The sequence below is a fragment of the Ahaetulla prasina genome, chromosome 2 (genome assembly GCF_028640845.1).
Source record: "Ahaetulla prasina isolate Xishuangbanna chromosome 2, ASM2864084v1, whole genome shotgun sequence".
Taxonomy (NCBI): domain Eukaryota; kingdom Metazoa; phylum Chordata; class Lepidosauria; order Squamata; family Colubridae; genus Ahaetulla; species Ahaetulla prasina.
Window position 1 is genome coordinate 110,528,164 of NC_080540.1, and position 15,277 is coordinate 110,543,440.

The 15,277-nt window shown below is 36.6% G+C and overlaps 1 protein-coding gene across 1 annotated transcript in view; it reads right to left on the reverse strand.

Annotated features, from left to right (window-relative positions):
- Window positions 1-3,493: 3,493 nt before the first annotated feature.
- Window positions 3,494-15,277, reverse strand: part of TENM2 (teneurin transmembrane protein 2) — a 970,061-nt gene continuing 958,277 nt past the window's right edge. Inside the window, exons 29-32 of the mRNA XM_058167878.1 lie at window positions 13,232-13,528; window positions 10,480-12,094; window positions 6,111-6,241; window positions 3,494-5,296 (exon numbers count right to left, since the gene is read on the reverse strand). Coding sequence (XP_058023861.1) covers window positions 4,535-5,296; window positions 6,111-6,241; window positions 10,480-12,094; window positions 13,232-13,528 — 2,805 coding nt within the window. The 3' untranslated portion in view covers window positions 3,494-4,534. The remainder of the gene's footprint in view (window positions 5,297-6,110; window positions 6,242-10,479; window positions 12,095-13,231; window positions 13,529-15,277) is intronic.

Sequence of the window (15,277 nt, forward strand, 5' to 3'; positions counted from 1 at the left end):
AAGTAGATAGGTTGACCAGGATTTATGATGTTTTGCTTGCAATGGGGAAAAATTATTATACAATATAGGCTCCACATCAGTTCCATTCTCAAGTCAACATTATTCTGTATGACACAAAAAACTCCCATCAAAACTTACTAAATTGCTCCATTCCAAAGCATGAAATAGTGTATAACAGACAGACTGTAAAGGTAGTAATTGAACCTGCATGAATTTTTGTCTGGATAAGTGTTTATTTAAAGCAAGAAAACTGAGAAATACTGGTTCTCTTTTTTGTTATTAGTGTGCTACTTATTTGTGAAATAAAATGTTCATACTATTTTCACAACTCTTTTTTCTGAAGAGCTTTGCAACCAGCTGCCTCCCTTATTCTTACTTATACAGCATATAAGTTATTGGTGGCACCTGAACCAAACATCAGCATGAAGTGTGATCCTGCTGAGAACAATTCGTAAGCAATTTTGAGGCGGTGAAGTGCACACACCCATCCTGCTCCAGTGTGTGTTTCACTGACTTGTAGTACTCTGCTCCAATCTGATAAGAAACATTGCTATTTTGCAGGAAGCAAGCACTGTTACCAGGTTGTCCTCGATTTAAGACACCAATTGAGCCCAACATTTCTGTTGTTAAGTGAGATATTTGTTATCTCACTTTTTTTTTGAGTTTTGCCCCATTTTACAACATTTCTTGCTATGGTTGTTAAGTGAATTATTGCATTTGTTAAATTAGTAACCCAGCAGTTAAGCAAATCTGGTTGCTCCGCTTTGTTGTCAGAAGGTCGCAAAAGATGATCACATGACTTCAGGACACTGCAACCGCCATAAATATGAGTTATGATGTCCAAATGTCTGAATTTTGATCACAATGATGGGGATCCTGCAATAGTCATACAGTAAGTGTGAAAAACGTTCATAACTCACTTTTTCACTGCCGTTTTAATTTCGAATGGTCATTAAACAAACTATTGTAAGTCATGAAGTACCTTTATTTGACTGGTTCATATTGGTATACCAGTAGCAAGCTCAGAAGTCTCTCATTCTTTGCTGCTTTCAGAAATGAACTTCAGGTACAGATAGTCCTCAATTTACAACCACAAGGGTTTGAAATTTCCATTGCTAATTGAATTGTACAGTCATAATGCACAATTTTATCACTTAGCAACAGCAATCCTTGCAGTCTCAGTTGTTATTAACTGAATCCAATGGAAGTTGGGCAAGGCAAATTTATGCTTAGCTTCCCATTACCAAAATCAGTGGGGAAATGGCAGGAAGTTGCAAATTCCAGGCAGGCAGGTAAATGGCTGCTGTGAGGTGGAGGAAGGAGAGGGTATGCGGGGTGTGGAGGGATTGGGGATGAGACATAGGGGTGTTCAGCAGTGTGTGAGAGGCACCCTATAAGTCAGAAAAGGGATCTATTACACAGAGGACTTTATGGTTTTTGATGTGGATGTGCAGGGGTACATAGCAATGAGAAGTGCTTTGTGGGACAGAAAGGGTGTGCAGTGGTGCTGTGCAGGTCTGGGAGAGTGCAGCAGTGCATCACTATGTGAAAGAGGTACCATGTAGGTTGGGCGTGTTCACACTGGTGCAAGGCAGTGCACCTGAGGCATCACACAGGTTGGGTTAGGGTGTGTGCAAGAGGTGCCACATAGATTGGGGAGGATTCATGCGGCATACAAGGGTGCATGAGAAATGCCGCCTGGGTTAGGAAGTCATGTGGGGATGTGTGGGGTGCACAAGAGGAGCTATGTTGGTCAAGGCGGGGTGTGGGAATGCAAGGCAGTGTGCAAGAGGTGCCATGTGGATTGGAGAGGGTGTGCAGGGGTATGGCATAAATTGGGGATTGTGCATGAGGATATGTGAATGGCTAGCAAGGTGTAAGCACAGAGGAGCTGGGAAAGAGTGTGTAGGTGGAAAAAACCCCAGTGACCCCAATGACCTTCCCTGCCAGCCAGTGAACTCAGAAAGGAAGGTTGCAAATAGCAATCATACGCAGGGTGCTTAGCAGCTGTAACTGCAAATAGGTTGACCGGTGCTCAGATCAAGATCATATGACCATGAGGGTGCTCGATCTGTTGTAACTCTGAGTCAGAACCACCATTCATTCAGCATCATTGTAACTTTGAACAGTCACTGAATGAATGGTTGTAAGGCAAGGACTGTCTGTAAGCAGAAATGGCATAGTTTTACTTATCTCCCCCATTTGGGTTACCAATGAGTAACAGTGTTTGACAGATGGCTTGACACTCTATGCTTGCAATGATACTGCATTTAAAGGAAATGCAACCAAGGCAATGGAATGGTTGCTTAGTATTTGGGTAGGTGCATTCTGAAATCCCACATCTTAGCATAACAGAACTGAAATTTGAAGTCAATTTAAAGGGCTCTAAGCAGTATCATTTCCAATTTGCTTGCATGCTTCTTTATATGAAGTAATTCATCAGCATTCATCTGTGAGTTAAAGAGTTCACTGTTTTTGTTTCTACTGTATGGAGAAAAGAAATGTGTTCATTAAAGCACAATTTTAAGAATTAGTTTTTAAATGATGAGTAATATTTGAATTTAATTCTACATTAGACAGGCACCATCTTAATTATTCTATCTGTTCTAGGAACCACATTTTTAAGTACAATTCAGAGGGGATTGCAATAGGTTTAGAGAAGGTGATGGGGATGATCAATGTAGTAGCAACCAAGAGATATGGAAGGAACTGGGAAAGTTTATGGGGTGATATAGCACTCTTCAAGAATCTGAAAAGATGCCATGCAGAAAAAAGTCAAGACTTGTTGTCTATAATTGCAAGATGTCAGAAATGGAATAATTGTTCAATGTTATAAAAAGGCAGATTCCATATTGTATATTAACGTTCTGTAGAACTTAGTAGTTCTATAGTCAAAGCAATTATTTAGAAGTGAGTTGGGCTTTCTTTCATAGAATGCATCAGATAGAGATCAGATAGTAATCTGCTTTAATTTGAATTCTTGCACTGACTAAAGGGTTGAAATTAATGACCTTAATGTGTGTGCATTTTTTTTGTGTGTGTGTGTGTGTACACAGACACATATGGCACATGATAACTCTCTGTTGTACAATGTTGTTCTAATGTTCTTATTCTTAATTGCCAATGGTCTTTTAAAATCATTTTGCCATAGGTGTGGAAAATCATTTTAATTAAATGAAACGATTATTTTTAATTAAAATAACTTATGGTCCCAATTTTCCCTATAGCTGCCATGCATTGTTCTCTATTGCATCTATGCAATGCTCAGCATTTTAATGTAATTCTCATCATATTACAGATTTTTTTTTTCTATTATGCTTCTCGTTTGCTTCTAAAACAGAAGACATTAAATTTACAGGGGTTTTAGAGACTTTATTTATGTATAAACAATTTAAACACTTTGCCATAAATTATCTTTGCCTGTCTCTATTCTTTGCTTAGCAGCAAATTAAAATTAATATAAAAACTCAATGAACAATTCATACATGTATAATACAAAAAAGTTTTGTACCAAAGTTCTTATTAGACTCGTTTTTTTATTTTTATTTTTTTTCCTTTTTCTTAGTGACCATAATGTGATTGTCTCAGTTTCTTGACCAAACAAACACACTAATATTTTTTTCTTTTTAAAATCTGAAACAGTGATTGTGCCTTCTGGCTGATGTATGTACAGGGTGATCTGAATTGGTGCCCATTTGCAACAGTGTTAACACAATGCCCACAGCTCTACCAGAACTGACCAACAAACTACTGAATCTAAACAGACTACACCCTGCAACTGTGTTACTGTCCACAATGGAATCTTCAAAGACAAACAGAGTATGAAATTTATCAGTAGTGATTTATAGCCACAATTTCAAATTGAACTTTACACTCTGCCCTCTTTGAATAAGTTAACCTTAGGCCAGACAAAAGCAGGGTCAGAGTGCAAGTTCAGTTTTATATTCCTTAATATATTTCTGTTCCTATTTCCAGTGCTCTGTTGCTCCTGTTCTCCTTTCTTCCAGTTGCTACACACCAATCACCCCAGAAGTCATGTATTAAATGAACCTGTATTTTGCTTTTAAATGAAAAACCTCGAGAATGTTTTATCAAACAAGCAGCCTGAAGAATGTTTCTCATCAGCTGACTTAGTGGATGGTGAGTGGCCCTCTTGGATTTCTTGAAGATTTGCTCACATGTGAATGGAGTGAGGTAATATAAGATGAGGCCTTCTTTTTCAATCTTTTTTTTGTTTTGTTGTGAAATTATTATTATTATTTTTCTTTAGACCCACAACAAGTGGGTAATATTTATGGGGTACTTTTGAACTTAAGTGACTTAAAAGTGTTCAGTCTGGCTTTAGTCCACTTCAGGATGTAGTTCTTAATCCCTTGAACAGCAGCATTTGACTCAAAAAATGTGAGCTCTCTTGCCACTCCTTATCCCAAAGCAGCTCAGCCGAGTGCCCCCGATGATCTTCATCTCCTTAGGAGAGGAGATAACAGTTGTAACTACTGATTCATCCGGGCAAGGATGACAGCAGATTAATTGGTTACCTCTTTCCCATTTCATTCTGTCTTAAGAACTGGATGTTGCTGCTACTGTCTGCCAGCTCTGGATACTGCTCTACTGGGAGCACATAGTATCCTTCATACCCTTGGACTCTCCCTGTGCTCAAAAGCTGCTGCTTCTCTCCTTCAGTCCACAGGCGGCTCCCCTCTTTGCCATCCCGTGCCTTCTGTTGCTCTTTGGCCCAGGCTGACCCCAAAGCCCGCTGCCGAGCTTGGTCCAGAACTCTAGCCTTTTCTTCATCCAGAGTGTCTGGGGTCAGACCATAACGTATGTTAATCAATAAGGTAGAATATTGGAATTCAACGTTGGTAAACCTTCGAGTCCTTCCATTGATTAAGAGAGTTGGCTGGGACACTGTAACATTGACTCCGCTATCCAATACTTTGCGTCCACTTGTCATGGCCAGGGTGACAAGATCACCATCAGAGGAGCCAATCTTGACGAAATAATGGGTGTCTTTTCCCTCAATGCTATAGTGCATTTTGTCCAAGTAGTAAGCATTATTAAGCACTGAAGCAATTTTTCGGCTGTCCTCCGTTGCAGTGCTTGAAATGCCAGTGGTTACCTTGCCTTCCTTCACAGCAAACATGATCCCCTTACCTATAATCGGAGTAGTGGTTGCAAACCAGTGACCTGCTTTCTCTCTACGAGTGGCATGTAATTTTTTTGATATGACTTGTCCCTCAAGGGCCATGAAGGCTTGGTTGTGCCTCTCTGTGGTTTGCTGTACGCCGGTAATTAACTAAAAAAAAAAAGATGGAAAAGACATTATTGATAAATACAGACATGATGATTCTGCAGCATTGTTATTGCCTCTTAGTGTTCTGATATAAAGATACAAACATTGTCTGCTATTAAGTTGTGAAATGCTATAGGAGCAATTAATTGGGAGAGTAGCTCTTTAATCATAGCTAAGGTAATATTTCAAATGTAAATATGAAAAGATATAATGCTGGAATTCTAAACAAAAGTTACAATAAAAATCTATCCAGCTGATTCAATCCAAGGCATCAGTGTTTCACTAGTTTTACTCTTATCAGCTGTGCTTGTTATTGTTAACTTTACAAAACAACAGGGCCAAGCAAAGCATTCAAATATCCCTTTCACAAAAAGCATTGGCACAATCAGTGCATTCTTCTAATTCTCTTGATATTAAGGAATGGATTACAAGATAGCAATAGCACTTATATACCGCTTCACAGTGCCTTTACAGCCCTCTCTAAGTGGTTTACAGAGTCACCCATATTGCCCCCAACAATCTGGGTCCTCATTTTATTGACTTCGGAAGGATGGAAGGCTGAGTCATCTTTGAGCCTGGTGAGGTTCAAACTGCCAAATTGCAGGCAGCCAGCAGTCAGCAGAAGTAGCTTGCAGTACTGCACTCTAACCACTGCGCCACACGATGCAGTGGTTAGAGTACATTTGTTAACATATCTTGAAATGTCTTTAAATTCTACAAAATTTAAAAAATCCCTATGAAAATTGCTAAGCACTCCTAGATTGCAACCCCAAAATGTAAGGCTAAAAGTGTGTAGCTACAGAAAATCACTGCTTACCTGACCATGTTCGCATGCCTGTGCTTCCGACAATTCATAAGAAGGTGGTACGAAGTACATTTTTGCTCTTGGGAAACCAGGTATAATGTTGCTGAGTTGAAAGCCAAACATCACTAGCCAGCTTTTCACATCTAAGAATTAAAATAAGCATATTTAGGAAAGGTGAAGATGGCTGGTACACAGTACTAGCATTGTATCCGGGCCTACTTTTTAAAGCCAGGATAGGATATGAAGCATTTTTCATGACAATTTGGATAATAAAAGTGTTCCACAAAGTCAAATGATAGATATTGCATCATTGCTACAAAGAAGCAAGAGCATTCGTAGGAGAAGCTTTTCTGAGTTTTGGCAAGTAAAATGCTTAGAATGCTTTTTAACTAGAAAATCATCATGAAGGAAAGAAAAAATATGCTATAGCTATCACCCCCACCAATAAATATCTGAAACATTATTTATCACACCCTAGTATCTATGGTACAGTACAGGTAGTCCTCGACTTACGACCACAATTTCTGTTGCTAAGTGAAATGTTTGTTAACTGAGTTTTGCCCCATTTTATGGCTGCAATTGCCACAGTTGTTAAGTGAATCACTGCAGTTATTAAATTAGGAAGATTGTTGTTAAATGAAGCTGGCTTCCTATTGGCTTTGATTGTCAGAAGTTCATGATATTGCACCCATCATAAATATGAGTCAGTTACCAAGTGTCTGAATTTTGATCATGTGACTTTGGTGATGCTGCAATCCATTGTAAGTGTGAAAAATGGTCACGGGTCACTTTTTTTCTGTGCCATTGTAATTTTGAACGGACACTAAATGAACTGTTGTCAGTTGAGGACTACCTGTACTACCTTTCAATTTTTTTTAAAGTTTAGCTATGAAGTTTAGCTTTGCATGAGGAAAGGAAATTCTTCCTTTCCTTATGCAAATTAGAACATGAATCTTGAAACAGACTGTGCTATTCTCCTTCTCTCCTTTTATTTCCTATTAGAATTATTTCCTATTAGAATTATTGTAATAGGAAATAAAAGGAAAGAAGGAGAATAGCACAATCTGTTCCAGGATTCACCTTCTACTTTGCATAAGGAAAGGAAGAATTTCCTTTCTCGGTAAAAGGATCTCAGGTGTCACCAGGGACTGGGTATGGAAGGCCATGGCAAAAGGAGAAGAAAAAGCAATAAGGCAAGATTAATAATTTGGGGTCAAGGAAACAGTAATTTTATGGAAAACTATTAGTTAGGAAAACATGTTCACCAACTAACTATCCCAGCCTGATTCTCTCTGGATGTTTGGGCCTTCAGTTGCCATAATTTTCTGCCAAGATGGTCAAAATGGATGTTAAGTGTGGTTTGTTCCTCAGGGGAAAGCATCAGTTTAAAACATTTGTTGGACAGATTTTTTTTTAATCCTTTTCATTCCAGCCATTTTTACACAATATTTCTATTGCAGCTGCCTCATTATATGCTGGTAGAATTTGATTCAAAGGCTTTTGTGATATCTATCTATCTATCATCTATCTGTCTGTCTGTCTATCTCTGAGTTAATATGCCAGGACTTGCTGTCAATTCATCATCCATCTATCCTCTCTTAGAAGATTATATCCTTGACATTTATTTATTTATTTATTTATTTATTTATTTATTTATTTATTTATTTATTTATTTATTTCTTTATTTCTTTATTTATTTATTTATTTAGTGACACAGTATATGTAAGCGTAAGCATGAAATAACTATACAGGATATAAGCATATATATAAGTATGAGAATGTAATCATCGTGGATGATATTAAAGATTTCCCCGACTCCAATAATTTATGTTTTAACTTTCTTGAAATATAATTCATTTTGCCTAACATTTAAAGTTTTTGTAAATTACAGTTAGCTGGATGAATGGGAATATTTCTTTTTCTTAAAAAAATATATGATATGTACCACATTCTGTTCTGAAAAAGGTTTTATTGACTAGCTGTTAATTTCTTTTCTTTGGAGGCACTCATAAATAACTTAGCACTAAGTGGCAAATTAATACCAACAGAGTAGAATATTTACGCGACATGTGGAAAGAAACATTATTTTACATTTTAAGAAAGCCTTCCTCATTTTGACATGACAGCTGGCATTTGGAAATTAGTGTCCATATGTACTCATATTAAAGTAAAAGAGTATCTATTTATAAATAATTAAAATGGAAACGATTTCAATAAATTATTCACTCTTGCAAGATTTTGGATGAAAATATGTGAGATCTCAGATGTGAGCTTGTAAAACAAAATTAGCCCATTTTAAACTTGTTTAACTATGATTAGGGGACGGGAGGTTAAAACATACAAAGAACAGCTGCAAGAATTGGGAATGTCTAGTTTAATGAAAAGAAGGACTAGGGGTGATATAATAGCAGTGTTTCAATATCTAAGGGGCTGCAACCAGGGGGCAACCTATTCTCCAAAGCTCCTGAAAACAAGAAGCAATGGATGAAAATGAATCAAGGAGAGAACCAATCTAGATCTTAGGAGAAATTTTCTGACAGTTAATCAGTGAAATGACCTGCTTCCAGAATTTATGGATGTTGCAACACTGGAGGTTTTTAAGAAGAGATTGGACAACATTCGTCTGAAATAGTATAGGGTTTCCTGCTTCAGCAGGGGGCTGGACTAGAAGACCTCTAAGGTTCCTCCCAACTCTGTTAACCAGTTTTTGGGTAGGGAAATGACCATACCTAAAAGGATTTCTGGTCTACACAATAGCTACACTGGCCTTGAGTGAGTTTCAATGCAGATCAAAAGCACTCTTTCCCCTACCAATACTGATTCTTACCTGCTTGATTTGATGCCTGTTCTGCTTTAGGATGTGGATAAACTTCATTCCCATTACAGTCACTCTATTAGTGACTGGTTAGAAGCCTAGTTAGTTTCTCTTTCTTTCATCATTTTGTTTGCAAATAAAGTCCCAACAACCACTCTAACAAGGATTTGGAATCCTAACAACATAGTAACATAAAAACTCATATATATATAATTTTTACTGAGAGGGCATATATGCTTACAGGACTTCTGTATGTTATTATTTATCAGTTATGGTAATTTGAAGACCACTGAAATGGGAACATGTTCCTCTCGTTGGATACATCATCTACATCCAACCAAATTATTTTTCTTCATAGTGCAGAATAAAGGAGGCTTCAATCGTTGTCTTACTTTATTCTGCTTCTATGTACATAAAAGGGGCTACGGCTGAAATGAGCAAAGGCTTTTCCTTTGAGACTCTCCATGCTAATTATGCAGTATTGTTTCCAGCGGTCCTGGAAAGTTTTGTGCTTTTTAATAGAAATATAGATAATACAGATGGTTGATATTAAGTCCTTTGTCCTTTTTCCCCTCTTGCCTGTTGTTCCTCTTTCTGTTCCTGCTATGCCTGCCTTTTGTTCTGCTTTGCCAGTCAATGTTTCGATGTTTACTGATGTTTAATAAATAAATATCAAACTATACTTTTGCTAGCTGAACTGAATAGTATGCTTGCTTGCTGTGATTTGGCTTTAGAGATTTGATTTTGATTTTAGTTTGTGATTAAAAACTAAACTGGAAATTACCCACAATTATTTTCAAACAGTCTAAATCCGAACTCAAAATAAATAAATAAATGTTCAAATAATAGAGAGCTAAGTAATGCAACACATCATTTTATTTTACTTTTGTTATTGAATTCAAATCTTTGAGCTTCCCAGACAACAAGATTTCCTTTTGCTTCTGCACCTTCTGTTAAACACTGTGTCAGCTCTGACCACTTTCCCTGCTCTCTTCTTTCTCAATCGGGGAAAGAAAATAAACTCTTACCTAGAACACTACAACCTATGACTAATACAAACCACTGACTGACAAACATTGAACTGTATCCTTAGCCTATGATTTATCTCAAAGCATTGCTAAATCCCCCCTGAATTAAATGGCTATATATACTGTAACAGAAGAAGCAATGGGATTGCATGTGTAAATTGGTGCAAAGTAGGTTTATAAAATCTAACTTTTAGCATTTTACATTGCTAAAGTTAATTCCCCTACACGAAGTGTGATTCTTCTGCTCAATCCAAAAACAGTTATTACATGGATTAACTTGTTGCATATCATGTGTGCTTAAGTCCAGCTGTTTCTAGCTGATCTTAAACCCACAGGACTGTATGCATGATTACATTACCATTGTTCAAAACCATAGGAGTTGGTTCATTAACCAGTGCAATCTTCTTCCTATCCTGCTCAAAATGAAGAATTTTGAGTCTGTACTTGATATTAAAAGAGTTTCCTAAGAGCAAAATAGCATTCTTACACTTTTTTTTACAACGTTCCTTAGATTTCCAGACTATTAATTATTTCTCACCTGTCACATAGTTCTTTAAATCCAGTTCATTGCTGAGAGGATTGTTGCTCTTGAACATATACAAGTTGAATGGGGCAGGTTCCTTACCAACATTTTTCCACATTGTATAATCAGGAGAGGTCCAACGTCCAGCCAAAACATCATAATCTCTTTGAGTAAAGTGGACCAGTTTTGTTAAGGGATCATATAGCCCTCCATGAAATCCAATGACTATTTGGAAGTCAGGATTAGAATCGTGATAGATCTCCCCATAGGCTGTGTATTGCAGTTGCTTGATCATTAGACCGTTGATACTGAAAACTGCCAATGGTGTACCCGTATTATCCGAGGCAACATAATATTCTTCTCCACTGCTGCTTTCCATTGCAAAAAGATGACCTTGCAGATCATAGTACAGAGAGGTAATTTCTGAATTTGAGTGGTTATACACATGTGTTATCCTAGTTGGGTTGTGAAGATCAGCATAAAAATATTGAAGGTGATGTCCCAGGTTAGTTTTGTAAGAGGCTCGTCTTCCTAATCCATCGTAACGGTATTGAACACTCCATCCATTTGCTTTATTATAAGCTCTTGTTAAGAGGCCCTTGGAATTGTACTCAAATGTGTCAGAACCTCTTTGACACAAAAAACCATCATCATCAATCTTATACTGCATATCACCTAGTCGCGTAATTCTATCTCTTAGATCATAGCGCAGTGGCATCAATCGGATACTGTTCCCAGGATTCAAGAGATGCAAGTTGCCATTTAGATCATAACTGTAACGCCAGTTTGGTCTGTCATTGACTGCCACACTCTGGAGCTGCCCATCTCCATCATAATCATATGTATATTTAGTTGTATTGGCATAAGGCCCAAGCTTTAATTCTCTCTTAGTTACCCTTCCCATACTGTCATATTGCACTGTCATCCAGTACATGAGTGATCGGAACATTTCATACTGAACTTCTTTAATCCGTCCGTGTGTATCAAAATGTTTGCTCAGTGTCATTACAGCCGTAGTGATTATTTGATTTATATCATAATAGATTACCCCAAATTTGCCAAAGTGCTCTACTTTGCCTGAGATCTCATCATAACGATAGAGATCAACCGGAAGAGGGATCTCACTTATTATAGGCTTGATGCTAGCTATTCGAAAACTATTATCATGATAGGTATAATCAAACCTAGCATTGACCATACCTTCTTCAGAGAATCTGTAAATCTGTTTGTCAACCAGAGGACCAATTTTACGATAGCGGATGGTGCAAGAAAAGCCCCCGCTCTGTAGGTTAACCATCTTCAGGACTCCAGTAGTTTCATCATATCCAAAAGTCACTGCTGTGCTGTCATACGCAATCTCCGACAACTTGGATAACTTCCCGTATTTGTAGAAAACTTGCCGACCAGTTCCTAAAAAAGATGTTTTCAAAATCCTTCCATCATCGCTGTAATCAAAAATCACTGAAGCATTACTTTCAGGTGGGTTATAAATATTTCGAATATAGCCGATTGAGGTATGAGTGCTCATGCTGTGTCGAGCTATACTTGGCATAGTGACAGCATGCAGCCGATCCGAAGAGTCATATTCAAAGATGTACTGCCGCTGACTTTGAAGGAGGAGCACCATAGACTATTGAAAAAACAAAGTCATATTTTATGTTTGGGGTTTTTTTTATATCAAAAATATATCAGATGGGTATCACAATACAACACAAACCATTAAGAATTCCTTCTTATACATGACAGTTACAGCTACTGCTGCTATAAACATTTTAATGCATATAGCTATTAATTTATTTAGCAGGACAACCCTCCCCCCCCAAATTGATACACAATTGTAAAATAAATAACAGTGCATTCTGTTCTATTTATGCCATTAGGCTTGTAAAGAAATGTTAAACCCCATATTGACTTCATTTTCACAAATTCGGATTATCATATGGAGGCACTATGCTATGCTGTAGGCTATGCTGATATTACACTAAAGAATGCCACAATATTAAGCACACCTTTAACAGTGCTTTGAATTTACTATGGATTTTTTTTAACCATAAAGATATTTTTTGCAATTCATGGCAAAGGCACACATAGAACCTGAAAAGTTTGATCACTCAATGTGTCACCCCATTAACATTTAATTAGTAAAGCTCATATGTAACAGTTACTATCTGTTGGCACACACAAAAAATCTGATTGTGGCAAAATATTCTTAAAATGGGATTTCTTGCAGTTCTTAAAAGGAAGCTGGTTCTTCCAAGAGCTGACCTCACTTCATTTTAAAACAGAATCAAAGAATTTGTATTTCAAGGTTTTCAATTACAGTGTTTCAGCTTATGTAATTATTTAATGATGTCTGCCTGCATATCTATCTAAAATAATCTATAATTAAACAATTCTGGGTTGTTGTTGTTAGTTTTTTCCACCAAACACAGACCAAATAAATGTGCAGCCCAGTTCTCCAGAACCAGGCAAAAAAACAGGGGCTGAAGGAGAAACAAGTAAGTTTAAAAAAACAGGATGGGCACAAGGTCTGTTATTTAAATCTAGTCCTAAGATTAAAGATACAGTGCATTAATCAGTAGTTGTGTGTGCTAGCATTAGCTTATATCTAGCATTCGGGAATGAATACATTGCTTAAGTTCTTAAAACACAAAGGCACCTCAGTTATGATTTTTGAATTATTTGATGTATAGATACATATGCCAGCGTCAGTAAATCCCAGACTTCAGTTAATGCAGGACTAGAGGCCATACCAACAATTACCTACTTTTTCTAAGTATGTATAACTCCACACTTTTCCATCAGCAAACATGCGTGCAATAATCCTGCCTTGCTTGTCGATCTCAGTTCTTTCACTCATGGCACCACGCTGAAGCCCAGCCAACCGTCCATTTGAAAAATAAGAGACATTCACAGCAGCAAGTCCACTGCTGGGCAGCCAGAGGAAAGGACGTCCAAGCTGATCATAAATAATACGGAGTGTAAACTTCCGGTGATCATCGTATATTTTCTCTGTACGAATATTCCGATCATAATCGATCGATAGCAGATTTCTTCCATGGACCTAATTAAAGCAAAATGATTAACATTAATATACTACTACGTTGTAATCACAGAAGAAGCATTTGGTAGGTTTGCTTAAGTTCTGCAGAAACCTGCAGATTTTTTTTTCCCTGTAAAAAAATTCAGTCACATACTGAAATGTGCATCTACTATTAGTCTTTGCCCCAAACGAATTCTTTCTTGCAAGAGTGCCATTTTTTAAAACAAATCTCAGAAGTAAGTCCCACTGTATTCAGTTCCCAGTAACTTTAATTATACAATATACTGTACAATGCAACAAAGCAAGCAATTAATGCAGAATAATTTGTATTCAATTTGCAAAAGAATTTGCAAATATGAGAATACAGTTCTTAACATAAGGGTAAGAACTAGTAAATTTATTAATATAAACTAACATATCTACTTAAAGAGAAATCTTTCACTCAGTACAGTAAAGTTTAAAAACATTGAGTAAAGTCAGGCCACGGAAATATTAGAACATAATACAAATACAGAATAAACAGCCAGCAATCGGGATGAATAAAACTTTTTTTGCTGAATTAATAATCTATGTGAAAAGCCTTAACTGCTGATTTTAAACTAAGGTGGGTGAATCATTTGAAAAAGACAACTTAAAAATTTCATCCTAGTAAGGTTGCTGATTTTTTGAAAATATGCATTATGGTACACATATTAATAAATGATATCTTAACTTTCCAAACCAATAAGCCATTTTTTCTGACCCAGGCAGGGAAAAACCCCTCAAAGATTTAAATAGAATTGAATTCTCAACAATGAGTTTTTCAGAAGAACTGGATCCAACTATAGAAGAAACTAGTGAGTAAAGGCAATTAGCTGACAATATACAAAAGAAAAGAACTTCATAACCACCTCAATGAATGGTTAGGGCTTTTTCAGAATGCATTTTCTAGCTTGCTCTTAAATAGCCAGTTATTTAAAACCAGAGATAATGGAAGTGAATTCTAATTTGGAATTTTTTAGAACTAAATATTTCAAGCTTTAGGTGCTGAAGAAAGAGGATTGGTAGAACTTATCTCTTTGTAGGGAAGGTGAGAGCTAAAATTAGATGTTTCACAAGTGAAACCCAAGAGAAAAACATATCCAACTTGAAGTGTCATGTGTCATATTGAACAGATGTATATTTTCTAGTGAATTAATAGTCTGGGGAATAATTTCCTCACCAATTCTATCTGTGATGATTCTGTACATATCGTAACAAGCTTGGCTTCCTCTATGGATGCTACCAAGTTATTAAATATTTTTTTTAAAAAAAATTAAGTCCACGATTTTCTATTTTAATGAGTAGTTCCATTTCCTATGGAAAGTAATGAGGTTCTCTCCATTCAAATATGACATTGCTTTCATATTTGAATTAATTTGAATACTTTTATCCATGACCAAAGAGATCTATTTTTAAAAGATTATTTTTTGCTGCCTGACTTGTTTAATGAAGTACAGCTGTTGAAACCACTGTTACATGAAGTCTTCAGCATTTTAAAAGAAATTATTTAAATGGTGAACATCCTGATTCTAAACATTATTTGGAGAACGTCAGGCAACATGGTACTGAATTTACATTTATATTGTAGCTATTGTTTACCATATTAATTCCAAATCTATAGTTTCTGGATTCTGGGGACTGTATATAATGCATATCTGATCTGAATTTTCCTCCTTACACTTCCATCCACAAATGCATCTGAAACAAGTGATTTCATAGTATGATAAGAGAATTAAATATTAATCAAAA